The sequence below is a fragment of the Bos grunniens genome, chromosome 9 (genome assembly GCF_055505025.1).
Source record: "Bos grunniens cultivar Pamir isolate PY7600 chromosome 9, Bosgru_T2T1.0, whole genome shotgun sequence".
Lineage (NCBI taxonomy): Eukaryota > Metazoa > Chordata > Mammalia > Artiodactyla > Bovidae > Bos > Bos grunniens.
In genome coordinates, this window is record NC_141173.1 from 39,752,632 (window position 1) to 39,778,819 (window position 26,188).

Genomic DNA, 26,188 nt, shown 5'->3' on the forward strand with positions numbered 1-26,188 from the left:
TTAAAATAACTTCAGGATAATTTTCTAGCATTGTTTCAAAATGTTGCATAGTATTTCATCAGATGGATCTATCAAGTTGTTTTTAAGCTATTTTCTGTTGTTGGCTATTTTAGTTTCCCATTTCTGAGCCAATAAGCAATTATACGATACATCATGTACCCATGCTTTTATCTGCATTTCTGGTTAATTCCTTAATGTGTGGAAGTGTGAATGCTTCGTCAAGGGCTTTGTGATACCAAGTCTCAAGCAGTTGCCTTAAACCACTAACAAGAGAAAGCTTCACTGTGATAGACAGAGAAAGCGTGAACTATTATCATTTGAGGGTCCCAGGAAGATCTTCCCACTTGAAGATATTTTTCCTGTTGAACCCTGAAATGTCATCATTAGCAATCTAGTCCTTGGAGGTAAGCATTGCCCTCCCAGGGCAGGCTCTGTTAAAATGCAAACGCGCCCGCTGGGAACACTCTTAGACTCTAACACCTGCTTTCTTTATTCAGATTGCCTCCCCTTGTTCTCTGTATTATTTCCTTCTATTGACTTGGGGAGGAAAGGGGGGCCTTAGGATCCTGGGAGTGAAGACAAGCAATGAAAGGCAGAGAGGAGAAAACTGGGACAGGAGAAGGGACAAATTTACGGAAGGTGTATAAACAGCCAATAAGTGTATGAATCCAAGCTTCACACTGAATTTAAGAAATGCAAAATTTTTAAATATATATTTTTCCTAATCAGATACACAAAAATAAAAAGTCTGGGACAATATCTAGTGTTAGTGGGATTATGGGAAAATGAACATTCCCATCTACTCTTGGTTTTTTTTTTTAATATATTTTGTGATTTTATCTATTTATTTTTGGCTGTGCTGGGTCTTCGTTGCTATGCTAGGGCTTTTCTCTAGTTGCAGGAAGCAGAGACTAGTCTCTAGTTGCTGTGTTCGGGCTTCTCATTGCAGTGGCTTCTCTTGTGGAGCACAGGTTCTAGGGCACTCAGGCTTCAGTAGTTGCAGCTCCCAGACTCTAGAGTACAGGCTCAATAGTCATGGCACACAGGCTTCGTTGCTCTGCGGCATGTGGGATCTTCCCAGATCTGGGATTGAACCTGTGTCTCCTGCATTAGCAGGCAGATTCTTTACTGAGCCACCAGGGAAGCCCCCATTTACTCTTGATAGGAGTATAAATTGGTACAGTTTTCCAGGAGGCAATTTCACTATCAAAATTTTAAACGTGTCCTATTTGGTCCAGCGTCTCACTTATAAGAATCTATTCTATAGACACATTCAATTAGCATGTAAAAATACATGAATGAGGACGTTTATTAAAGCACTGTTGCATTAGAGTAAGAATAAAAAATCTAAAATGCCTATCAATAAGGGGGAAATTATTATAAATAATTATCAAATTATGTTATAAAGGATATAAATTATTGTAAATAAGTTGTGGTTTATTTATACAATAGACTATTAAGTCCCTGTTACTACACTCTGACATAAAAAAGATTAAAAAAGCATGCTATGTGGATCCCATAAGTGCTATTTTTTTAACTATATATGTTTAAAAATGGCTTGAGAAAGACTGGAAGATGGCCACAACCATTAACAGTGATCGTGAAGGGGAGGGGAATAAGGAATTAGGAGAGACAGGGAGATTTTTCTTCTAACTCTCTATACTTTTGTTAAATTTGTTATAGCAAACAGGCATAACTTTTATAATGTAAAAAATGAGTAAAAGTTAAAAAGAAAAAGGAAATGAGAACATGTGGGCTCACCCTAAATCACCCCACATGTGCCTTGGCCCTGGCCTCCAGGGGCCTCTAATTACAGGGAAGAGGGTCAGGGTTGGGCTGGTTTTGCCTGGGAAAACCAGTGCTTATATTTTGTCCTCAGGGCACTGCAAACCCAGAATATTTCTGAAGCCACTGATAGCAATGGCTCCCAAGAAGGTTGCTATGAGGATTAAATGAGATAATGTATTAAAGACACTAGGAAAGTGGCTGGCTTGTAGTAAGCTATCAAAAACTAGCAGCTTTTAGTTATTATTGCTATTATTTAAATAGAGCCTGCAGCCCAGCCCTGTAGAGTGCCCCTCTGCTTCTAGATCCCTCTTGCTGGCACAGATTTTAAGCATTCAAAGCAGGTGTACAAATGCTTAGTTTTGTGTCAGGGCTATCACTGCACTTAATTGCCAACAGAACCGCTTCAAAAGAGCTGTTCACCTAAGCAATGCTCTTGCAGTTGGAAACCATGGCTACATGATTCTACTTGGCTTTAGAAGATCATTACTTCCTCATCTGTTAGAGAAAATATAAATAAATGCTCATCATGCAAATGGCACAGCTTTGCCCCTGCAAGTTAAAGCACAAATGGTTACTAGTCACTCCTTTCATGTAAAAAAAAGTTATCAAAGTAGGTGAAAACAAAAGGTGGAAAAATCTATTTCTTTCCTTCACCATCATCCCCCAGAGAAGTCAGCCTCTTACTGCCTCAAAATCCTTCCTCTGAAGGTCACCAGAATGGAGGTCATGGCTCTGCAATCAAATAAAACCCTCGACACAAATAAATTGGAAAAAAAAAAAAAAGAATATATTAAGTCTAAAGTGCTCTTATCTTACTGTAAAATTCTTGCTTTCTATACCAAAGAGACTGAATAAAATAAACCTGTGGACACATGCCCACTATTGTTCATATAGACCCCCAAACATGATTATTTGTGTGCTAGAATGCATGCACAGTTAAAAGTAAGGAAAAAACAAAGCAGATGGAAGAGATGATAAAGAAAGGCAGTCCCTTTCAGGAACTACAGCTGTTTACAGCTGGGGGAGTTCCTGTAACAGTTTATGTTGGCCATCTTGTCTTCCTGGCTAAACTAATTGTGTTATATCATCATGTTTTTTTTGACAACTTGAAAATCACATTTTACTTTCTCCCTCATAAATTCTTTTAATATCATTCTTAATAAGGAAGAAAAATGTTGAATGTTTTGACTGATAAGTGGAAAACCTCATTTAGGATTTGGTTTACAAATTCCAAGTGGTCAAAGCCCAGTAACACGAAGACCGTGTGTAACCCAAGCCAAGAGGATCATAAGATTGACGAGCAACATACAGTTCTGGGCACCCATGCATGATTGTGCAAGATTTGTATTTTTGTTCTGTGATGAACACTGCGTCAGAATGTAGGAGTTACTCTGCTAACAAATCACTTGTCCATCACATCCCCCACCACCTTCTAGACTCCATCTTCTTGATGGAATTCTACGCACGGAGCACAAGTCTCTGGGGGAGATATCTTGGGGAGTGGTTCTTAAGTCTATTGTGTAGGTGGCTGCTGGCTTGCATGTCTCCTACTTGTACACTAACGAGTGTGGGTTTATATTTCAAAACAGACATCCACAGACAAACAGATTTTCTCTTTCTCTCCTGATTTATTTTGAGCAGCTCAGGAGAACTATAGCCTGTTTATCTCTAGTCATTGCATGCTTAGCCATAGAAATTCAGTAATATTTGTTGAATGAATAAAAAGAAATCTGTTCCCTACTTCCTAGAAAAAGAAGTGATTCCCTAATTATGAGTAGAGGCTTTGTGATCTCAAGCCTTTGAAAGGCTATCTCTTTGCTTGTCTTATGGGAGGGCAGAGGAAAGAAAGGAGGTCACTTGGATTTAGAAACAGACCTGCTCATTTGTTCATCAATTTATCCAAATATTTGCCCAGTTCTATGCTAGGCACTGGGTGTACAGTAGTGAATACAACACCCTGTCTTTGTGGAGTTCATAGCCTACTGGAGATAAGTCTACTGATAAGTAGAAATCAGCAAACAAAATAACAAAGAGTACATGTTATAAAGAAAATAGCCAGGTGTTAGAGGAAGCATTAACAGCATGGTGAGAGGAGGCCTCTTTGAGGAGGACACTGCTGCTGCTGCTGCTAAGTCGCTTTAGTCGTTTCTGACTCTGTGCGACCCCATAGACGGCAGCCCACCAGGCTCCCCGGTCCCTGGGATTCTCCAGGCAAGAACACTGGAGTGGGTTGCCATTTCCTTCTCCAATGCAGGAAAGTGAAAAGTGAAAGTGAAGTCACTCAGTCGTGTCCGACTCTAGCGACCCCATGGACTGCAGCCTACCAGGCTCCTCCATCCATGGGATTTTCCAGGCAAAAGTACTGGAATGGGGTGCCATTGCCTTCTCCAGAGGAGGACACATTTGAGCTGAAATCTAAAAGACGAGAAGGTCCAGGAAGCAAGGACTTTAGTATTGTTAATGTACTGAAAGCAAGTGAGTGGAGATACAGCAGAGTGAGCAGTGAGAGAATGATATGCTAGAAAATGAAGGAGGCAAGGACTGTGATATGGAATTTGGATTTTTTACTCAGTTTAACTTCATCTTCAGGAAAGCAAAAAATTGAACTCTGTAATCCTGAATAAGGAACTTAGAACAGTACTTGGCATGTAACAAGTACTCAGTAAATATTAGCCATTATTACATATACCGTACCCAACTAGACTAGCAAGCCTTGATCAAAATAGCAGAAGGAAACTATCAAAACTTGAGCAATGAAAAGACGTTCATTTATCTGAAAATGTAAATTTTATTTCGCGACTTCTTCACACAACCAGCCAAATTCCAGTGGAACCAGTCAAGTTCCACTAAGGAAATCTTCTTTCTTTGTTTTAAACAATCAAAAGACAGCATAGAGAACTCTTTTGTCAGTACCCTAATTTTAAAATTGAGGTGGATCATTTTCATCTGCTCATATAAACCATTGTAAGCTTTTATCACAGGTGGCCATTTCAGAAACAAGAGTCACAGCTAATCAAACACTTAGTCCTCATGCCTTAGTGATTTTAATGATATGATTTGTTGCTATGAGACAAAAACATGTTGTGCGAGAAATAATCTGTTCAAAATCATATGACCTTGCTTCAAAGGCTTTTGATTAACAGCACTAATATACACTTTCTGGAAAAGAAACAAACCCTATGATTAGAGCTTGGTAGTCCTTTTAAAGCAAATAAAACCTTATTAGCCATTTATTAATGGACATGGGAAGCAAGAATGGCTCCAAGCATTAAAAACTTTCAAGGCCACTAGCAAAGTTGCTCCTCTTTCACCTTTTCTTTCTTCTTCCTACCTCCAAAGGAGACACTGAAAAATATCCCAGATGGAGAGCAGATGAGAAATAGACTCCCTAGAAGACCCAAGACCTAGCAGGCAGACTGTGCCCTCCCACATGGCTTTGCTTGTGCGTATGTATCAAGTTGACTTTGTAACTTTCAGTCTTCATTCACAGATTGAGCATCCCTCAGGTATTGGCACTGTGCTTTGAGGTATGGTGGCAAACAGACACAGTGCATGCTTTTACAAAGCTTGGAGTCTAGTAGGCAAGGCAGGCAAGAAGTTGACAAGTAGGAGTCATGCTTACTTACACAAACATGAAAAGTGCTAGGAAGAAAGTAAAGTGATGAGATGGGATAAGTAACTGGTGAACAGATGATATCTGAGCTGAGCCCTGAATGTCAAGAAGTTGATCTGTAAAGATATAGGGCAAAACACTCTGAGCAGAGGGGATGGCAGACTCAGGCTCCCAGAGGTGGGGACCAGCTTGGCATTCAAGATGAAGAAAGACAGCCAGGGTAGCTAGGGCTTGCTGAACTTTTGAGAGTGTGCTGCTGCTGCTGCTGCTGCTAAGTCGCTTCAGTCATGTCCGACTCTGTGAGACCCCAGAGACGGCAGCCCACCAGGCTCCCCCGTCCCTGGGATTCTCCAGGCAAGAACACTGGAGTGGGTTGCCATTTCCTTCTCCAATGCAGGAAAGTGAAAAGTGAAAGTGAAGTCACTCAGTCGTGTCCGACTCTAGCGACCCCATGGACTGCAGCCTACCAGGCTCCTCTGTGTAGTAGGAGATAAAATCAAGAAGGGCAGGGACCCCATTCATGCAAGGTGGATTTTAAATGCAATAGGAAATCTCTGGAAGGCTGTATCTATAGCTAGCTTTGTAAAGGGTCTATCCATACAAGACTCACCTAAAAACATGGCTGCTGCTGCTGCTGCTGCTACTGCTAAGTCGCTTCAGTCGTGTCCGACCCTGTGCAACCCCATAGACGGTAGCCAACCAGGCTCCCCTGTCCCTGGGCTAGCTCTTGCCTAATGACCTGATGGCAATGGCACTTTTTGGTCTGTTCTAGCTGGGAAAGGGCCTTTCCTGGTGGCTCAGTGGTAAAGAATCCCCCTGCCAATGCAGGAGACATGGGTTCAATTCCTGGGTCAGGAAGATCCCCTGGAGAAACGAATGGCAACCCACTGCAGTATTCTTGTCTGGGAAGTCTGTGGACAGAGAAGCCTAGAGGGCTATAGTCCGTGGGGTTTCAAAGAGTCAGACAAGACTTAGTGACTGAACAACTGGGGAAAAGAGCACCAAGAGAGACCAGTCCTATAGCCCTGAAACTCCAGCTGGTGAGGTGGACCCCTTGGAAATTATCTGACCTGACCCAGGATGGCCATAAAAACAAAACCTTGTTTTATCTTGTTCTAGATCATAGGGGTCTCTGTGGTCCTGTCTCCCCATTCTTAGAGATGCTATCCAAGCCCTGGTCTTTGTCAGCCAGGGGGTAGGCACAGGCATATCCTTTTATCCCCCTCCCCTTCCTTAAGCTCCAGATATCATGACCAGGCCTAAGCAAGAGCAGGGCAAAGGTCATGGTCAGGGCCTCAAGACAAGCTCTGTTCAGAGGGATGTGGTCAGTTTTGCCAGAGGAAGCATGACCTGGTGTCATGGGTCAAAGCAGACAATAGACTAAATCCAGGGAATCTGACCAAGCTTGAAAGACTGGCTGGGGCACATTTCCAGGGTCACCCAGTCAAGTTTCCTGAGCCCACACCGTGGGGACCCGGTAGTGGCCACACTAATGAACACACATATTATTAGTCTTCTGTACTTGAGGCCATATTCCTCTAGACAGTTCTTGACTACTTAGCAAACCAAGAATAAAAATCTTAACCACAGTCTCACCCTCCACATCCTGGTGCTGCCGACCTGCTTCTTCTGTTATTTCTTGCTCGCTTGCAAGTTTTCTTTCACCCTACTTCCCTGCAAGTATCCTACCTACACGACAGGCAAATTGGGCATTACTTTTATAATCAGAAGAAGAATAAAGACCAGTAAAGACCTTTTGAGTATCAAGGTTCCTTCTTGCCTTAACTAGCTATGCCTGCTTGATCATCCAAGTTCTTACTTGGGCAGAGGTGGCAATACTTGGATCCCCAGGATGTGCTCGTGGGGTGATCCACGTGGCTCTTTTTGCAGGGTTATACGTGCCTCTCTCCAGTCCTTCTACAGGCTGAGCTCACCCCAATGTGCATCCAGCCTCTCAGACTTCCCACACTCGAGCCCCGTTGGATCTGGACAGTCCCCTCAGAGCCTTCCTCTCCCACCCTTCCTGGGTTCCTTGCATCCCTCCTCTGGCCCTCACTTCTCTTCTCTCACCGGGTCAGGCTGGTTGCCTTTAATCCTTTGGGACTGTTATTCCTATGCCTGGCTGGGGTTAACTTTCTCCCAGGTTAGAAATTCATATAAATTGATGCGAGGACTGGCTTTGCTCTAAGACCTGCCCTCTTCTAACTGCCTGGTCCCAAGTACTCATGGCCTTTGGCAAGAGGGGACTGAGACAGTTGTGAGGTGTTGCCAGCTGCTTGGCTACTTCCCCGGGATATGAGCCAAGTTTTCATTCATTTACTTCTTCCTAAGAGGGATTGAAAAAGCTGACTTGAAACTCAACATTCAAAAAACAAGGATCATGGCATTCATTCCCATAACTTTGTGGCAAATAGAAGGGGGAAAAGTGGAAGCAGTGACATATTTTTTTTTCCCCTTGGGCTCCAAAATCATTGCAGTTGGTCACTATAGTCATGAAATTAAAAGACACTGTTCCTTGGAAGGAAAGCTATGACAAACCTAGATAGCACATTAAAAAGCAAGAGTGGGAAGATTTGGGAGAATGGCATTGAAACATGTAAAATACCATGTATGAAACGAGTTGCCAGTCCAGGTTCGATGCATGATACTGGATGCTTGGGACTAGTGCACTGGGATGACCCAGAGGGAGGGTATGGGGAGGGAGGAGGGAGGAGGGTTCAGGATGGGGAACACATGTATACCTGTGGCGGATTCATTTTGATATTTGGCAAAACTAATACAATTATGTAAAGTTTAAAAATAAAATGAAATTTTAAAAAAATAAAAAAATAAAAAGCAGAGACATCACTTTGTCAACCAAGGTCCATCTAGTCAAAGCTATGGTTTTTCAAGAAGTCCCATACCAGTGTGAGAGTTGGACCACTAAGAAGGCTGAGTGCCGAAGAAGTGATGCTTTCAATCTGTGGTGCTGGAGGAGACTCTTGAGGGTCCCTTATATGCAGAGTACATCATGAGAAACGCTGGGCTGGATGAAGCACAAGCTGGAATCAAGATTGCCAGGAGAAATATCAAAAACCTCAGATATGCAGATGACACCACCCTTATGGCAGAAAGTGAAGAAGAAATAAAGAACCTCTTGATGAAAGTGAAAGAGGAGAGTGAAAATGTTGGCTTAAAGCTCAACTTTCAGAAAAGTAAGATCATGGCATCCAGCCCCATTACTTCATGGTGAATCGATGGGGAAACAGTGGAAATAGTGGCTGACTTTATTTTGGGGGGCTCCAAAATCACTGCAGATGGTGATTGCAGCCATGGAATTAAAAGACACTTACTCCTTGGAAGGAAAGTTATGACCAACCTGGACAGCATATTAAAAAGCAGAGACATTACTTTGTCAACAAACGTCTGTCTAGTCAAGGCTATGGTTTTTCCAGTGGTCATGTATGGATGTCAAATTTGGACTCTAAAGAGGGCTGAGTGCAGAAGAATTGATGCTTTTGAACTGTGGTGTTGAAGAAGACTCTTGAGAGTCCCTTGGACTGCAAGGAGATCCAACCAGTCCATCCTAAGGGAAATTGGTCCTGGGTGTTCATTGTAAGGACTGATGTTAAAACTGAAACTCCAGTATTTTGGCCACCTGATGTGAAGAGCTGACTCATTTGAAAAGACCCTGATGTTGGGAAAGATTGAAGGCAGGAGGAGAAGGGGACAACAGAGGATGAGATGGTTAGATGGCATCACTGACTCAATGGACATGAGTTTGGGTAAATTCTGGGAGTTGGTGATTGGCAGAGAGGCCTGGCGTGCTGTGATTCATGGGGTCGCAAAGAGTCGGACACGACTGAGCAACTGAACTGAACTGAACTAGACAGCAAGGAGATCAAACCAGTCAATCCTAAAGGAAATCAATCCTGAATATTCACTGGAAGCACTGATACTGAAGCTAAAGTTCCAATACTTTGGCCACCTGATGCAAAGAGCCGACTCATTGGAAAAGACCCTGATGCTGGGAAAGACTGAAGGAGAAAGGAGAAGGGGGCAGCAGAGGATGAGTTGGTAGATAACATCACCGACTCAATGGGCATGAATCTGAGCAAACTCTGGGAGATGGTAGAGGACAGAGGAGCCTGGCATACTACAGTCCATGGGGTCACAAAGAATCAAACACGACTTAACAACTGAACAGCAGCAAAGAAGGACTGGTGTGTGTGTTGGGGGGTGGGTGGGTGTGGGTGTGTGTGTCCAGGGAGGGAAATGAACAAGTAGTGATTCTGTAGCTATCATGAGGATAATTTCTCCTAGCCTTGGGTTTTAAAACTTGGGGAATTATGGTAGGAATCGTGGTGATCTGGACCCCTTGGAGTGTATGTGGCCTGACCCAGGAAGGCTGTAATAGCAAAACCTGGTGGTAGAGCTCATCCTAGACCAAAGTGTTCTCTGTGGTGCTACCTCCCCATTCTTAAAGACGCCCTCCAAATCCTGGTCCTTATCAGCTGTGGGGCTGGAATCAGCTCAGTTTGGATTGTTTTAAGCATCTAATTTAAATAGGGGCCTATGTTGAGCTCTGTGTTTCCAATTTAAAACATTAAACTCATGATTTCACAGATGTTTTTGTTTATAAAAACAATAAAGACAATGACTCAGTTTAATGAAAACTATCAAGTAAATAATAGTACAGAAATGTGGCAAACATCTCGGAGGTGGTAAATGATATATGGAACCCTCAGTTGGTATAAACACAGAAATTTGCACTGAGCTTACCTCTCCTTTCATGCAAAGGAGCCACAGTCAGTCTTTCCTGTTTTCTTTGCTGTCTTCACCTACAGATGGCCATAACTACCCTCGAGCAGCCTACCAGCAAGTGATCCAGCCAGCTCTACCTGGGCAGGCCCCACCTGGAGCCCATGTGAGGGGCCTGCACCCTGTGCAGAAGGTCATCCTGAGTTGTCCCAGCCCCTGGGACCAAGAGGAGAGACCTCCACAGAGAAACTACTCTCCCCCAGGTCTCCCCAGGTATCAGTAAGTACAACTGATGGGGCCAAATTTCAGACAATATTAACATGAAAAAGAATGACACCAATGCAATCAATATGCATCAGAACTCTATTCCTTTGCCACGCAGGCTGGTGACCAAGTCACACAGTTGAACACCCCACACAGACTTTTCAGGTCAGGAGGAAACGGAAGCTGTGTGATAAGAATCTCTTCACCAGATACATGAAGACCTTGAAGGAAAGGCTCTTAAGATGCTAAGTCACACCTTTTACTTCCAGATCTCTTGGCCTTTTGGATCAAAAAATAGGTTTTCATTTTCACTATGACTGACTTTCAAGGCTACAAAATTCTTTTTTATATCCCTAGTCTCTACACCTGTTTAAGTCCATTTCTTACTTTGAAACTTTAAATTCAATTGGTTCTCAATAGAAATTTAAAACAACTGTTATTTTGTAATAAAAGCATTCACTCATGTTTAACACCATTATTAGGTCTTTCCAATATTTCTTCCAGAAAAATAATTTTGGCTTTTCTTGACTTTTATTGTCTAATCTTTTAATCATATTTCTATTCATTGTTCTTTTTTGACTCCTCAAGTTTTTTGGGTTTTTTTTGTTTTTTTTCTCTTCATTTATAGATCTAAAATATACAGGGAAAACTCATGTAAATGGAGCTTCCTAATTTATGACAAAATTGGAAAGAGAGTAGATAAAACATTTGCTCTTGCTCAAGCACAACTTTTATCTATCATTCAAAGTAAATCTATATTCCATTTTGAGAACGGAATGAGATATGAACCTCTTATTGAAGCAGTTTTTTTTTTCAGAAATGGAGAAATAGGTAATCAGCTCAAAAAGTGTATTGAAAAAAAGGCCTACTCTATTTACAATGGCAAATAAGGTGCCTTTTCTCTTCACTCAAAAGCCAATAACCCTCAGATTTTCTTTGCAGACAGATGCCTTATTTTTTTTTTTTTCAAAAAAAATAGAATGGAATTTAAGTAATGGAATTAAGTAGTGAGTTTATAGTCAGATCAGCACTCTTGCAGAAAGCAATCTAAAATTCCAAGAAAACAAAATTTAAGCATCTCTATGTGTAGTGTTGAATAGGAGAAGCAATAGTAATTTTTTAAATGAACTTTTATTTTGAAATAATTTTGGATTTATTTATTGTAAAATAGTTCAGAGCAATTGCTTTTATAACATCAATTAAAGCCTACTATGGTCTCCAAGGATTTATCATTTTAAGATAATGAAAAGTAAGTTCAGGTAATGAGATTAATTCTCTTCTTACTGATCTTTGGAAGGAGAACCTTAATACAGAAAGATTACTCTGTCATTACTCTCCATTATATTGTTTATATATGAAAGTTTTTTTTAATAGTATCAAGGCCTTAAGATTTTTTTTTCGAATGAGCATGCATGCATGAAGTCACTTCAGTCGTGTCTGACTCTTTTTGACCCTGTGGACTGTAGCCCTCCAGGCTCCTCTGTCCATGGGATTCTCCAAGCAAGAATACGGGAGTGGGTTACCAAGGTGCGTTCTTTACCACTAGCGCCACCTGGGAAGCTTTGTCAAATGAGCAATCATCTTTTGTAAACAACTAACTTTGGGTACAAAGGCACTAATGCAAAAAGAATATGGAATTGGATCCCCATTAGATGAAGGCATATTGTGTAGAAATTTTTTCTATAATAATATAAAATAAAAATAACTTCCTCAAACACCACAATTAGAAATGTATTAATAGCATAGTTGAGATTTTGTATAATTTTAAATCTTGTTACATAGGACTTTCAGAATTTTTTGATTACTCTTTTGGGTAAAAATATGAAAGCAGAAGCAATAATCCACTAAAACTAGGCCTATACACATAGATATTACATTCAAAACTTTTTTAAATTTATAATATAAAACAATTGCAAACACATAACAAGTAACATTCCTGTTCCCGCTACCTAGATTTTTTAAAATGTTAACAATGCCACATTTACTTCATATTTTTTTGAAGAAATAAAATATTATAGACACAGTTTTAGTCCCCCTAGCAGTTAGAATTCAGTTACAGAAAACAGAAACAACTCTAGCTGTTGTAAACAGAAGGGATTTAATATAAGGAATTGGGTGCTTATGACATTGGAGGCTGGAGGTTTTAGGTTGGGCTTCCAGGAATGGTCCCCAGGCAATATCACAGAACTGGGGAACAGAGGGGCTGCTTCCTCTGGCCTGGTCAGAGAGGCAGAGGGCCAGAAAGCCACCACAGGGCTCTCCAATCTAGGCCACGCTGCCAGCACCAACCAGAATCAGGAAACTGCCACTGCAGCTATTGGAAACATTCCGTGCCTACCAGATCTGCACTGGCAAAATACCGATGCCCATGCCCTTCCCTTGAAGCTGTACCGGAACACTGGGAGGCCTCCTCAGCACCCCATGACAGCACTTAGCAACAGAAACCACAGAAGTGGCAGAAGCATGGCTTACATGTCCTCCTACCTTCCAAATCTCACACAAGTGCACCTGATCTTTCTTCTCAGCAGACTGTTCATAGGAATACTGGTGACCAAAATAATAATAAAGATGCCATATGATAATGTGGTAGACATGTCTTTAGTAGATCTTCAAAATTGGATGTTCATTTGTGAAATATTAGCAGCATAGATACTTTTTTTTTTCGGCTGTGCCATGCAGCATGAGGAATTTTAGCTCCTGGACCAGGGATCAAATCTGTGCCCCATAGAGTGGAAGCAAGGAGTCTTAACCACTGGGCCAGCAAAGAGACCCCACAACATAGATACTTTTAAACCTACATGGTCTTTTCTATCTTTTAATACATAAATAAATGTTATCTGTTGTTGTTGTGTTAATTGTGACTCTTTGCGACCCCAGGACTATATAGCCCACCAGGCTCTTCTGTTGATGGAATTCTCCAGGCAAGATTATTGAAGTGGGTAGCCATTCCCTTCTCCAGGGGATCTTCCAGACCCAGGGAGTGAACCCATACCTCCTGCATTGCAAGCAAATTCTTTATTGTCGGAGCCACCAGGGAAGCCCAAATGTTATCTATTATGAGCTTAAAGTTCTGTCGTTTTATCTGAATGCCTAAACATCAAACCTTCTATGTCACCCATTATATTACTTTGTTTTGTTGGTGGTCTTGTCTGATCTGAACATAAGAATCATCTTCCCCATTATACAGTCCTTAAATTCAGAAATCAAATCCTGCTTCCCTCTTTGACCCCAAGCACAGGCCCTTACAAATGCCAGCTGGCTGAACTGCTTATTGACAAAAAGTCTGAGGAAAAAAAAAACAAAACACCAAATCTTTGTCCTTCTGGCTCAGAAAAGAAATGGAGGCAGAAGAAAGATAGCTCACTGGTATTACCCATAGTCATTAAAGGCTTTCTGTCCCTCTAGGTTTGCCTTTATGCAACATGAACATTTACTGTGAATGTATTCCTTTCCAGGGATCAGCTGTATAACCAACCACCTAATAGAGGTGGTGCTCCTGAGGGGTCCTTGGCCGAGCTGAGGCCACAGGATCCCCAGGCTCCATCGCCAGCTGCTGTCCCCAGACCCCCGAGTCACCCTCTAGCCAGAGGAACTCTGAAAACAAGCAATTTGCCAGAAGAATTGCGTAAGTTGTTTGCAATGTGGTTTTTTCCTCCTTCTTGGTCACGTCTTACACTTTGAGAGTACTTGATGATTCTTCATCTATAATCTTGGATATTTCTCACATACTCCACAGTGAAATGAAATATCCTTTTTTGCTTTTTGTTTAAAAACTAACCAGGATTTTGTGTGAGTGTTTGTAGTGATTCTGACACCACCTGCAATACTCCCAAAGTGCTTACCACTAGATTTTCTACAACTGTACTGCAACAACAAATAACCCCCATGCTTTCTCCCTCTTCTAAATGATTCTCTTGAGTGGACTTGTCCCTGGATAAATTGATTGGATGTCCATGTGGTATTGGCCAGGGACCTAGTGTCTCACCATAAATTAGCAGCAGCCTTCAAGAAGGAGGTCATTTCCTGTAGGAATGAGCAATCGTGTTTGGAAAAACCAGTCTCACATTCTCCATGCTGCTGTACAACCAAATGCAAACTAAGCCTTTTATTTAAAGAAACATTCGACTAAGTGTCAGGTGATGATGCTTTTTCCACATTTTGCAGCCAGAACCAGAAATGTTGAAATATCACCAAAATGTTCTCATATGAAGGTCAGTCAGGACTGTAAGTTCCAGAAATCTTAAGAAAACAGTCACCCCTTATGAAATTGTTTTATTCTGTTGTGCTTGCCATAATTCCAATAAGCCCTTTCCAAATCTAGGTACTGCTTTGAACTAAACTTAAAATTAAGCCCTTTGCATTTGTTAATTCCAACTGGGGAATCAATATTCTTTAGTCATTTAAGGCTCTGAAAGATTTCTATGACAATTGTTTTTTATTTAAAAAATTTTGTTTTAATCTTAAAATCTTATACATTTAAATTTTGAGCATTTCTGGAGAACAGATAATGTTGGGATATAGTCTGGATATCAGTGTATAGAGTGTATTAATTTTACCATAACCTATAAAGGGAGTCCTAAAATTCTTACAGAGGAATTGGTTGAATATTATGTGTTGAGAATAAAATATATTGAGTGCCATCAATATGCCTGGCTGCTTAAATGAGTCAATATGACCACTGAACATCCTCTCATTTGAGAGAGGTGCTTCAAAAACAAGAGCCTAGGTCCCCTGGAGGACGGAATGGCTACTCACTCCAGTATTCTTACCTGGAGAATTCCATGAGTACAGGAGCCTGGTGTGCTACAGTGCATGGGGTTGCAAAGAGTTGGACACGACTGAGCAACTAACACTTTCAAGCGTAGTAAGTGGGTTCCCTCCAACCCCGCCCCCACTGTCTTCTCCACCCTCTGCCCCAGAGCTTCTTGAGATGTAGCCAGTTGATTTCAGACTAAATGCCAACAGAGAGAGATTATTCATCTACTACATTAACACGCTAGCCAGATAATTTACCCAAGACATTAGCCTGGGAGAACATTGGTTCTTATCCTGACTGGGTTAAGCTTGTGGGCACAATGCCATCTGCAGCTCTAGACTGACTCATGGACAAGTAAGGGAGTCAGTGATGCTGGACTGCCCAGAGGCAGGGTCTCTGCTTCAAGCTACTGAAGTTCTTAATAACATTTCTGAGCTGCCCTTTAGTCTACTCTAACTTCCTTGCCAGTCCCCGACCAATAAGTAGTGAGGGGAAGAAGGTGGTGGAGAACCACTTTCTCCCTCCCCTCACTTGCTCTCATCAAGTTCAGGATAGCAGAGAGCATCACATCATGAGATCAAAAGAGGACACGGCTGGGTGGCCTCTTAGCAGGGCTCAACTTCCAGGCCTGCTGTGAGAGTATTTTCTTGGGCACAGTGCCAAGTGCGTCTCATATACCCGGGGTGGCCTAACCTTAAGGCCCCGCAGATTCTGGATGGCGGATTTTTTTTGTTGTTGTTAATGCATCATGTGGTTTTTCAGAAGACCTCCTCTGCTTCTCTCAGCCTGCCAGCACTCTCTCTGATGCACCCTGAGCAGTCTGCACACCCTGGGATGGACCCCCTGCCCCTTTGGGCCTGTAGATCTATGTCTGAGGACAGTTCACTCTGCTGCAGACATAAGCCCTGAGACCGCCCCCTCATTCTGAGGAGTCCCTTCACTGTTCTAAAAGGCCAAAAGACACTGCATGCGATTTGCAAGTGTTGTTTAGAGTGGAATGATTTGACTAGTTTCTAATAATTGACAAAAATCTCTCTTTAGGGAAAGTCTTTATCACTTATTCTATGGACACAGCCATGGAGGTGGTAAAATTCGTGAACTTTTTGTTGGTAAACGGCTTCCAAACTGCGGTAAGTATTTTATCCAAAGAGAAGACTAAACAATTAAAGTGAGTATAATGAAAACAAAAAAAATAAGAGAAACGTGTCAAAAGTTGTTGATGGCTTAAACTCTATTATTTGATTTATGTGATCATGACCCAAATGCTTATGGGTTTAGGTAATTGTTTTCTAGAATTCAAACTATCCAAACTCTCCAACATGTTTTTCTTGCATGCCTTTTGAGTGACCCCAAGTGCCTCTGAGGACTTCCCTGGTGGCTCAGACAGCAAAGAATCTGCCTGCAATGCAGGAGGCCAGGGTTCAATCCCTGGGATGGGAAGATCCCCCGGAGGAGGGCATGGCAACCCACTCCAGCATTCTTGCCTGGACAATCCCATGGACAGAGGAGCCTGGTGGGCTACAGTCCATGGGGTCGCACGGAGTCGGACACAACAGAAGTAACTAAGCAGCAGCAACAAACAAGTGCCTCTGAACAGCTAGCACGGTGTTGATGCCCAGCATGCATGCAGCTGGTGCTCAGCCTAAAGGAAAGCCGGGCTCTCACTGCACTTGGCACCTTTGCCCTTCCTCACCAATCATGTCACTTTGGTTGTGCTTCTTGCGGTGCAGGAGGCTCACCAGGTCACCTGCTCATTTGACAAGATCCTTGCATTCTGCACTGGGTTGCATGGTTTGAGGTGGAAGCCCGGCAGCCTGGGGCCCCCCACCCCACTGTGCACAGCTGGCAGTCCAGCACCGACAATTCTGAACAGGGAGCCAGGTTCTGCGACCCAGGGCCGGGTTCTCTGTTGGTCTAGGCTAGTTCAGGAAGGTAGATACCCCAGCCCTGCAGTCCACTGTGATCGTAGGCCAAGAAATTTCAGGAAGCACACACTCTTCAAGTGCCCTACAGTGCCTTGGAAAAGCACAGCTTACACCCATGTAAGTCTTCCTTAGGATAAATAGAATACCACAGGAGGCTACTCGGAGGACTGGCTTTCCTCGAACACTGATATCACTTCTCTTCCTTCCCCGAGGCCTCCTCTGTGTATTTAGTGACAGTGGATGCTAAAGAGTAGTGAAAAATTAAGGGAAATATCTACAAATACAAATGTTGAAGAATAAAGAAAGAATACTTAGTAACTAAATGTCCATTTTAAGGATTATTTAGCATTTCTAACAGGAGTTTTATTCAAATATTTCTTTAGTCTGTAATTATTTTTAAATGGAAGTATACAAAAATTTTTACAAGTATACACTCTACACCCCAACTTCATGACTATATAGATATATGAATATATACAGATCAGCATTTCAATTTCTCGTTTCTGGGATAAGAAACACTGGGGCAAGTCATATAAAATCAAATTATAGGACATAAGGCCAACATTGTAGAAAAGATCTTATTTTAGTCCTTTCCACATAAGCATACTGATTGCCCCAGAGAAGAGGACAGGTTTTTATGACCTTAACAATTAGGGGCTGCTTAGGCCCAATTTAAATTTGTCCCTAAACCCTAATCCTCATCATTATGAAGTGAAAAGTGAAAGTGTGAGTTGTTCAGTCATGTCGGACTCTTTGTGACCCTGTGAACTATAACCCACCAAAGTCCTCTGGGAATGGAATTTTCCAGGCAAGAATACTGGAGTGGGTTGCCATTTCCTTCTCCAGGGCATCTTCCCAATCCAGGGATCGAACCCAGGTCTCCTGCATTGCAGGTGGATTCTTTACCATCCGAGCCACCAGGGAAGTCCTTAAAGCTTGTGGTAAAATCCCAGAGCCTCATCCTGGATAGCTAAGTTATTGTATCGCTACATCAAGATCCCCTTAGTGGATAAAAATTAATTTAATGGGTAATTTAATAAATGGATCATTTTCGAAGTTCTAGGTGAGTCGAGGAAACCCATAGAGAATGAATAGTGCAATATCCCAGGACTAGCAAAAGCAAGGAGAGTCTACCACCCTGAGGCCTAAAAAGGCAAGGGACCAGTGACTCCTACAACCTAAAGGGGGCACTATATTGGTTTGCCGGGTCTGCCACAGAGTACCACAGGCTGCTGCTGCTGCTGCTGCTGCTAAGTCACTTCAGTCGTGTCTGACTCTGGGCGACCCCATAGACAGCAGCCCCCAGGCTCCCCCATCCCTGGGATTCTCCAGGCAAGAACACTGGAGTGGGTTGCCATTTCCTTCTCCAATGCATGAAAGTGAAAAGTGAAAGTGAAGTCGCTCAGTTGTGTCCGACCCTCAGCGACCCCATGGACTGCAGCCTTCCAGGCTCCTCCGTCCATGGGATTTTCCAGGCAAGAGTAGTGGAGTGGGGTGCCATTAGGGAGCCTAAACTGTCCTTTATTTCCTCAGTTGTGGAGGCTCATAGTATAAGATCAAGGTTTCAGCAGGGTTGGTTTCATTCTGAAATCTCTTCCTTGTCTTGTAGAGGACCGTCTTCTCCCTCTGTCTTCCCCTGGTCTTTCCTCTGGTCTTTCGTTATAGTCTCCTCTTATAAGGACACCAGTCATGCTGCATCAGGGCCCACCTACGAGACCCCTTTTACTTTAGTCACCTTTTAAAAGCCCTATATCCAAATACAGTCATAGTCTGGGACACAAGGGGTTAAGACATATATTGAAACATGAATTTGGAGGGACACGATTCAGCTCATAACAGTAGCTGGGTGGAAAAGTTGGCCTGACAGAAGCTGTATATCCTAGTAGGTGTCTGGAGGGACCAGTGGAAGGCCTCCAGCACACTGTTCCTTCCAGAATGTCTACCTCCATAGCAAGGAAGAATCGAGGTGCTGGGATAATAAGAAGAATGACCATTTACTGAGGACTTATTTATGCCTGGCGTTATGATATGCCTTTCCCACTCTAACTCATTATAATCCTCACAAGCACTCTGGGAAGTAGGTTTATTAACCACATACTACAAATGAAAATAGTAAGACTTAGAGAACTTTGGGAACATTTTCAAAGTCTTCCAAGTGGAAAGAGGAAAGCCACGCTGCCCGTCTCTTGTCAGCCCTGACATACATTGCTTCTCTCTCATAAAACAGAAATGGATAACTGATGCAGTCTCAGAGAACTGGAAAGCCTCTCTCAAGGTTACCTAATGTAGTCATTGGCCATTGAACATTTTAAAGCAGGAATCATCCAAACCAAAAGGAAAGCCATTCCATCTTTTATGTTCCATCAGTTTAAAAATACATGTTCTGAATTCATATTCTATATGTATCTGAGTTTGGTGTAGAACAGGATCTTGTTCCATAGGAAGCTTAGAACCTGGCTCAGGAGATAAGCCAGGCATCCTTGAGACATTCAGTAAATGAAAGAATGCCCTAATAATGTGTTCATTGTCCAGTACCATCAGTAGTCACAGTGGGGTAGAGTTCATTAAGGGGAGGAGGAGAAAGGCAGTGTGTGGGGAGGATTCACAGAGAGGGGGGCTTGCACTGTGCTTTTATGGCGCAGGGAGCGCAAATGTGGAGAGTAGAATAGATGGGACATGTGTGGGGAAAAGACGTGACACTGGATCATGGACGCATGGAAAGCTTGCTGAATGGCTGGAACTTGACTGGCCCTAAACAGCAGCATGACGCTGAGGACAACTGACGTGGGAGCAGTGGGGCTGAATCAGATCACCCCTCTTCGGGACTCTCTCCCTGCATCACCATCCCTGTACACAATCCATCTTCCAATCAGGAGCACCTTGTGCAGACACACACTCCTCTCTGGCTGCAGGACAAGCCTGAGCCCAAGAAAGGGCTTGTTTGGGCTTCTATAAAATGGAAAATAACTGGTTTTTCTCCCCTTCAAAAATTTGATATTTAATACCAGTCTTTTCAAGGCCCAAGAGTTCTACTTCCCAACTTTCATCATAAACCTTTCCCCCCTATCTCAATAATTGTTTTTGTGACTGTTTCTTGGATTTGCTTCAAGTTTCACACAATCCTTTTTAAATATATAGGTCAAAACTGGATATAATACCATAATAATGACCTGGCTAATGCAAGCAAAGTGCCATATTGTATCTCAGTACTTGCATACAACACATCCATTAAAATCCTCCAGAATCATGTTTGCCTTCAAATTACAGATATATATATATATATACACACACATATATATGTGCATATGTTTTGTGTATATATATAACGCATATGTTGCTGGCTTACATCCAACTTGATGGTCTACTATGTCTCTCAAATTTTTAAAACATAATTACTAATATTAAATACTCAAATGCCTACTAATCTTGAAATAGGAAACATTTTAAGAAAACTACATCTTGATTTTTAGACTTTCAGGCTCTTCTTTGCAAAAACACATTAGTGACTTTTTCAGCCTTAAATGTATACAGCCTCTTGTGCTTTCTCTTGCTTTGCATCTAGACAGAGCTTCTCATTAAGAGCCACTTTCCACATCTTTTTTTTCTTGTAGATTGACATATTTGAAGATAGAATCCGAGGCATTGATATCATTAAGTGGATGGAACGCTACCTTAGGGATGTAAGTACATTCCAAAATTCTGAGCTTGTTTGCTGGTGAGAAAGACAATTAGCTTGTGGAGTTATTTTATGAAAGAAGCACTGGCATACCCACCACGGCCAAAGCTGACCAAGTCCCAACAAAGCTTCCCTTGTTGGCAGCCGTGCAAAGACCTGGAAAGGATGGGGTCACCCTCCTGGACATGCACAGGCAGGAAATAACTGTCGAACCAGACACAGGTGGTTGATAATAATCAGAGCAAACAATTTTTTGACCAGAATAGGGAAGGAGGAAATGAAGGCGGGGAGTAGGGAGGGAGCAGCAGAATTCAATTTAATCTGAGGCCAGCACCAAGTGTTCTGCAGGATCAGACTGAAGAGGCTTCCTGGGCAGCCTCACAGGCAGGGCAGCACGCCGCCCACCCCCCACCCCAGACGCCCCCTCACAGCCTTGTGATTTGTTTTTCACGGACAGAATCTATACCCGCCACTGGGACACGTTGTGCTTTAACAAGATAGAAATTGATTGCCGCCAGCCTGTCCGCGTCAGCCGGTGGGGGACGGAGTCTGAGCTGGCTGGGGTTTTGAGGCTTTTCCTTTTGTCTGCAGCCTGATGTTTGCTTTGTGCTGAAGGGTCTGCTCCTCCCGACTGGAGCCCAGTCGTCAGCGGCAAGCAGGGCAGTCAAGGGTGCAGTAACTGACAGCTTAGATCCCGCTGCTGGAGGGAGGCAGAGCCTCTCTGCCACAATGCAGAGTTACTTAGTCATTCCGGGTTTCATTAGACCTTTATTAGTGATGGTTGTGGAAGATGGTGGGCAGAACCGCGTCCATTTAGGAGAGACTCTTGTGTTTGAAGGGAGCTGGGGTGGGAGACAGGGCTGTGGGGAGGGGGAAAGCGGGTGGGGAGCCAGGAGTCTGCCTGGGTTGGGGCCTCGCCTGTCACTTTCCGTGGATGGGGGCCGGCCCTCCACCCTGCAGTATATCAGAAGATGCTCACAGTCTTGCTGGCCGGTTTCCAGCCTGCCTTCCCCAAATGGACCACACGCCACACTTCCATAAACATGCTTTCTCCCTCTCATTAACAGAAGACAGTGATGATAATCGTAGCAATCAGCCCCAAATACAAACAGGATGTGGAAGGCGCTGAGTCGCAGCTGGACGAGGATGAACATGGCTTACATACTAAGTACATTCATCGAATGGTGAGTGATGAAACCACAGCACCTTGCCAGCCCTCGGAGTCGGGCTTCTGCTTCTGTGAAAGCCTGTCCTTCACTGGATACCCACTGAGGGTGGGGGCTGATGGTTGAAAAATGAGGCAGGAGAGGCGGGTGTTGGTTCTGGCTCCATCTACCTTGGGGACCTGGGGCAAGTCCCCACGCCTCTGGGACTCCGTGTTCCTTCTCAGTAACAGGGAGATTAATCTGTGATCTCTAAGTTTCAAGATTCGGGAAAGCAGAACTCTGCTGGTTTAATTGTTTACCCACAGATGTGAAGTCCTGGGAGGGCAGGAGACAGGGCTGTAATGAGAGCAGGCTCCCTGCATCTGTGCCCAGTTCTGTCCTCTGCCTTTTCAGAGAGCCAGAGCAGCACATCCGAGAGGACACAGTGTAGTGTCAGGCAGCCTGTGTTCAAACCTGCCTTCCTCCTGTATCGGGTGTATGACCGTGGAAAGTGAAAGTGAGTCGCTCCACTGTATCTAACTCTTTGTGACCCAATGGATGGTAGCCTGCCAGGCTCCTCTGTCCATGGAATTCTCCAGGAAAGAATACTGGAGTGGGTTGCCATTTTCTTCTCCAGGGGATCTTCCTGACCCAGGGATCAAACCCAGCTCTCCTGTACTGCAGGAAGATTCTTTACCATTAAACCTCTTTGTGCTTCCATGTTACTATTCAAAAAATAGGTCACTAAAGAGGAGTGAAAAAGTTGGCTTAAAGCTCAACATTCAGAAAACGAAGATCATGGCATCTGGTCCCATCACTTCATGGGAAATAGATGGGGAAACAGTGGAAACAGTGTCAGACTTTATTTTTCTGGGCTCCAAAATCATTGCAGATGGTGATTGCAGCCATGAAATTAAAAGATGCTTACTCCTTGGAAGGAAAGTTATGACCAACCTAGACAACATATTGAAAAGCAGAGATATTACTTTGCCAACAAATGTCCGTCTAGTCAAGGCTATGGTTTTTCCAGTGGTCATGTATGAATGTGAGAGTTGGACTGTGAAGACAGCTGAGCACTGAAGAATTTATGCTTTTGAACTGTGGTGTTGAATAAGACTCTTGAGAGTCCCTTGGACTGCAAGGAGATCCAACCAGTCCATTCTGAAGGAGATCAGCCCTGGGATTTCTTTGGAAGAAATGATGCTGAAGCTGGAACTCTAATACTTTGGCCACCTCATGTGAAAAGTTGACTCATTGGAAAAGACTCTGATGCTGGGAGGGATTGGGAGCAGGAGGAGAAGGGGACAACAGAGGATGAGATGGGTGGATGGCATCACCAACTCGATGGACATAAGTTTGAGTGAACTCCAGGAGTTGGTGATGGACAGGGAGGCCTGGCGTGCTGTGATTCATGGGGTCGCAAAGAGTCGGACATGACTGAGCGACTGAACTGAACTGAACTGAACAGTATTGTTGTGAAGATTAGGTGAAATAAAGTCTGTAGAGCATAAGGCCTAGATCAGATGCTCAGTCAAGGGAAGGTATGGTTCTAGTTCATGATAGATCAGCAACACCTGAACTCTGGGGGCCTGGTCAAACTAAAACCAGCAGAGGAACCAAACAGGAAGTTAGACTTAGCATCTGACAGAACATTCTGGCTGAAAATATCATCCAGCTTTGAAACGGACTGTGTTACGGGCAAGCAGCCTCCCTGCTTTCTGTGATCATACTGACCTTTGAGGAGACAGCACCTGCTTGACTGGGATGCCAGACTAGGCTTGTGATGGTCACACTCTCCTGTGAAGCCACCCTTGTGCCCATACCTGCTGGGCACCTCCCCCAGAGCTGTCTGCCTTTCTCGGGCTTGTTTACCAAGGATTCTGAGACTTAAAAAGGCTTGAAACTCACTGGACTAGAACTTGTAAGCTCCATTTCAGCTTGAACATTCCACAAGGCGGGGAAGGCCCCTGGAATGGGCATAAAAGTTCCCTGATTAAGACAGGAAGATGGGACAGGAAGCAAAAGCGGCTCAGATGGAATAAGTAAGCAGCACAGGGCACCAGGGGGTCAGGAGGGGCAAGGACATGCAGCTTTAACTCAAGGGAAGTGGACTGAAATCCTGTGGCTCAGGAGGAGCATAGGAAAAAGGCAGGCTGGATGCGTGGATATCCCCATCTGGTTCTTCAGAGTCTCTGGTTCCTCTTCTACCAAGTGCTGACCCCTTACTTGAGCTCACAATCAACCCAAAGTAAAAGCCAAGGCAAGGTGGGGAGGTCAGAGAGTAAGATGAGTATCCCTCTTATTTCATTCTTACCCAGCCTGGCAGCCCCCGGGTGGAGCCCAGAGAGGGGTACTGTTTCTGCCCTAAAAGGTCACAGCTGGCTCTAGGTGCTATCCCCCTTCACTGTCTGCCAAAGCACTTCATGGCCCCAAAGCACTCCATCTCTAGGAACTGCCAGTCCCCCGGCCGTCAGCTCGTGTATGTGTTGAGGGCCCCAGGTCGCTGCCAGTTCCCCAGGAAACCTGTCAAGCTCTGCTGGTGTGTGGTGTCGCCTGGCAGTAATAGGCAGCTGAACCTTGGAGCTTGTCTGACAGTGCCCAGCCATGAACCAGACTGTCTCCAAACTCCGTTTCTTGCAACAACAATGTCTCAGGCCCTTCCTTATCAGTGGAGGGGTCGAAGAGGCCAGATAGGAAAGTGCCTTTCTGCCCAGCTGGCTGACCTCCTGGTCCCCTCCAAGCAGCAGAAAACTCCAGGGCAGAGGGGTCAAACAAACCCCGGAATAACTGCATTCTAGAGCCAACAGCTTCCCAGAAGGTCTATCTCTGGAAACATGAGAGAGAATGAAAGTGCTGTCACTGGGGTAGCCTAGTAGACAAGCAAAATTTTACAGGATGCAGTGTCCTGGGAGTCAGAGACTGAGTCCAGTTCTTCACGTTTATCTTACAAGCGCTGTGCCCTTCCTCTCGTTGGTGCTTTTAAGTCCACCGCTCTAGCGCCCTTTTAAAATAGGCTTTTGGGATTATCTTCTGATTTTTAACAGGAGGTTATTCTGAGAAAACACCTCCTGGAAGGTGTGTGTGTGTGTGTTTATAAGGGGGTTTCTATGGTGATTTCAGTCGTTACCACTGTCACTTTCCTCTTGGTTTTGTTTTTATTCCCACGCATGGTGAAGGTTTCTCAGTTATAAAATTCAGTTGGAAGATGAGATAGTTGGGAACACGTAATTCCTCATCTCCTTTGTCATCAGATGACTGAAAGCTTTGTGCTGGTCACAGGATTCGGAAGGCTCTTAACTCCTCTCATGCTGAAATTTCTGGTTTTGATCGAGTTCTTGGCAGCTAGATCTTTTGGGGGCCGCTGCTATGTCAGAGTGGTGTGGGGAACCTAAGGCTTGGCAGATGGAGCTCATCTTATTGACCTCCAGCTTCGCTTCCCTCACCCTCCCTGGCCCCCTGCATTCCTAACCAGTCCCAGCCCCCAAACATTCCTTCACACCTCCAGACATTTGCTCATATACTATTTCCTTTGCTGAAGCCGTCCTTCCCCCACCTCCCTCCATTTTCCCTACCTGAGCAAATTCTTCTTTGCTTTTAGTATCCAAATGACACCTCCCTTGTAACTCCTTCAAACCACTGATGTAGAAAAGGATGGCCCCCGTTGGGCTACCACAGCAATTTGTTCATACTTTTCACACTGTACTGTGGTCGGTAATTTTCCTTTCTGCCTGCTCAGTAAGCTGCTGGCTTTATAGCTGTGGTACCTGGTAAACTGGTCCTCAGGAAAAAAAAAAAAAAAGGAGGGGGAATCCTGATTTGTAGCATTTGTCCATTTCCATGGTACAAATACGCTCGCAGGACTGACTTCAAACTACCACTGTGAAATCACTGAACACAGACTTGGGAAGAGATGCACACCAGGCTTCTGTGAACTGCTGTGCGGCAGCTCAGCACACCTCGGAAAGTATCCTAGTCCTTGAAACCCCAAGTCTAACACAGAGCTTGACTCTTAATAGGCTTTCAATACGTGATTGATGAATGGGCAAAAGGCGTGGATGTGTGATGGACAGCTTAAAATTAGGAGTGTGTGGCACTGACAGAAAGCAGAACAAAAATCCCATGTGGGCTTGCATGATGGTGAGAACCATTAATTTCTCGTCCTCAGTCCTGAAATTAAACCTTCAAGTGTGTTCTGTTCCAGATGCAGATTGAGTTCATCAAACAAGGAAGCATGAACTTCAGATTCATCCCTGTGCTCTTCCCAAATGCCAAGAAGGTAAA

The 26,188-nt window shown here is 43.7% G+C and overlaps 2 protein-coding genes across 18 annotated transcripts in view; one reads left to right on the forward strand and one right to left on the reverse strand.

The window, feature by feature from the left end:
- The window catches only part of TRAF3IP2 (TRAF3 interacting protein 2), a 44,922-nt gene that overhangs the window by 15,687 nt on the left and 3,047 nt on the right, over positions 1-26,188 (forward strand). For 3 of the 14 annotated variants that reach the window (XM_086317288.1, XM_086317295.1, XM_086317296.1), the window contains 6 exons: positions 10,228-10,420; positions 13,861-14,030; positions 16,203-16,291; positions 20,698-20,766; positions 21,830-21,946; positions 26,109-26,183. In XM_086317288.1, the coding sequence (XP_086173414.1) occupies positions 10,228-10,420; positions 13,861-14,030; positions 16,203-16,291; positions 20,698-20,766; positions 21,830-21,946; positions 26,109-26,183 (713 nt within the window). Of the gene's footprint in view, positions 1-5,127; positions 5,235-10,227; positions 10,421-13,860; positions 14,031-16,202; positions 16,292-20,697; positions 20,767-21,041; positions 21,298-21,829; positions 21,947-22,321; positions 22,425-26,108; positions 26,184-26,188 lie in introns of those variants that run through there. The other 11 variants (XM_086317289.1, XM_086317297.1, XM_086317298.1 and 8 more) reach the window with 9 other exon arrangements.
- Positions 1-26,188, reverse strand: part of LOC147365827 (uncharacterized) — a 99,156-nt gene that overhangs the window by 5,603 nt on the left and 67,365 nt on the right. The window lies entirely within an intron of this gene.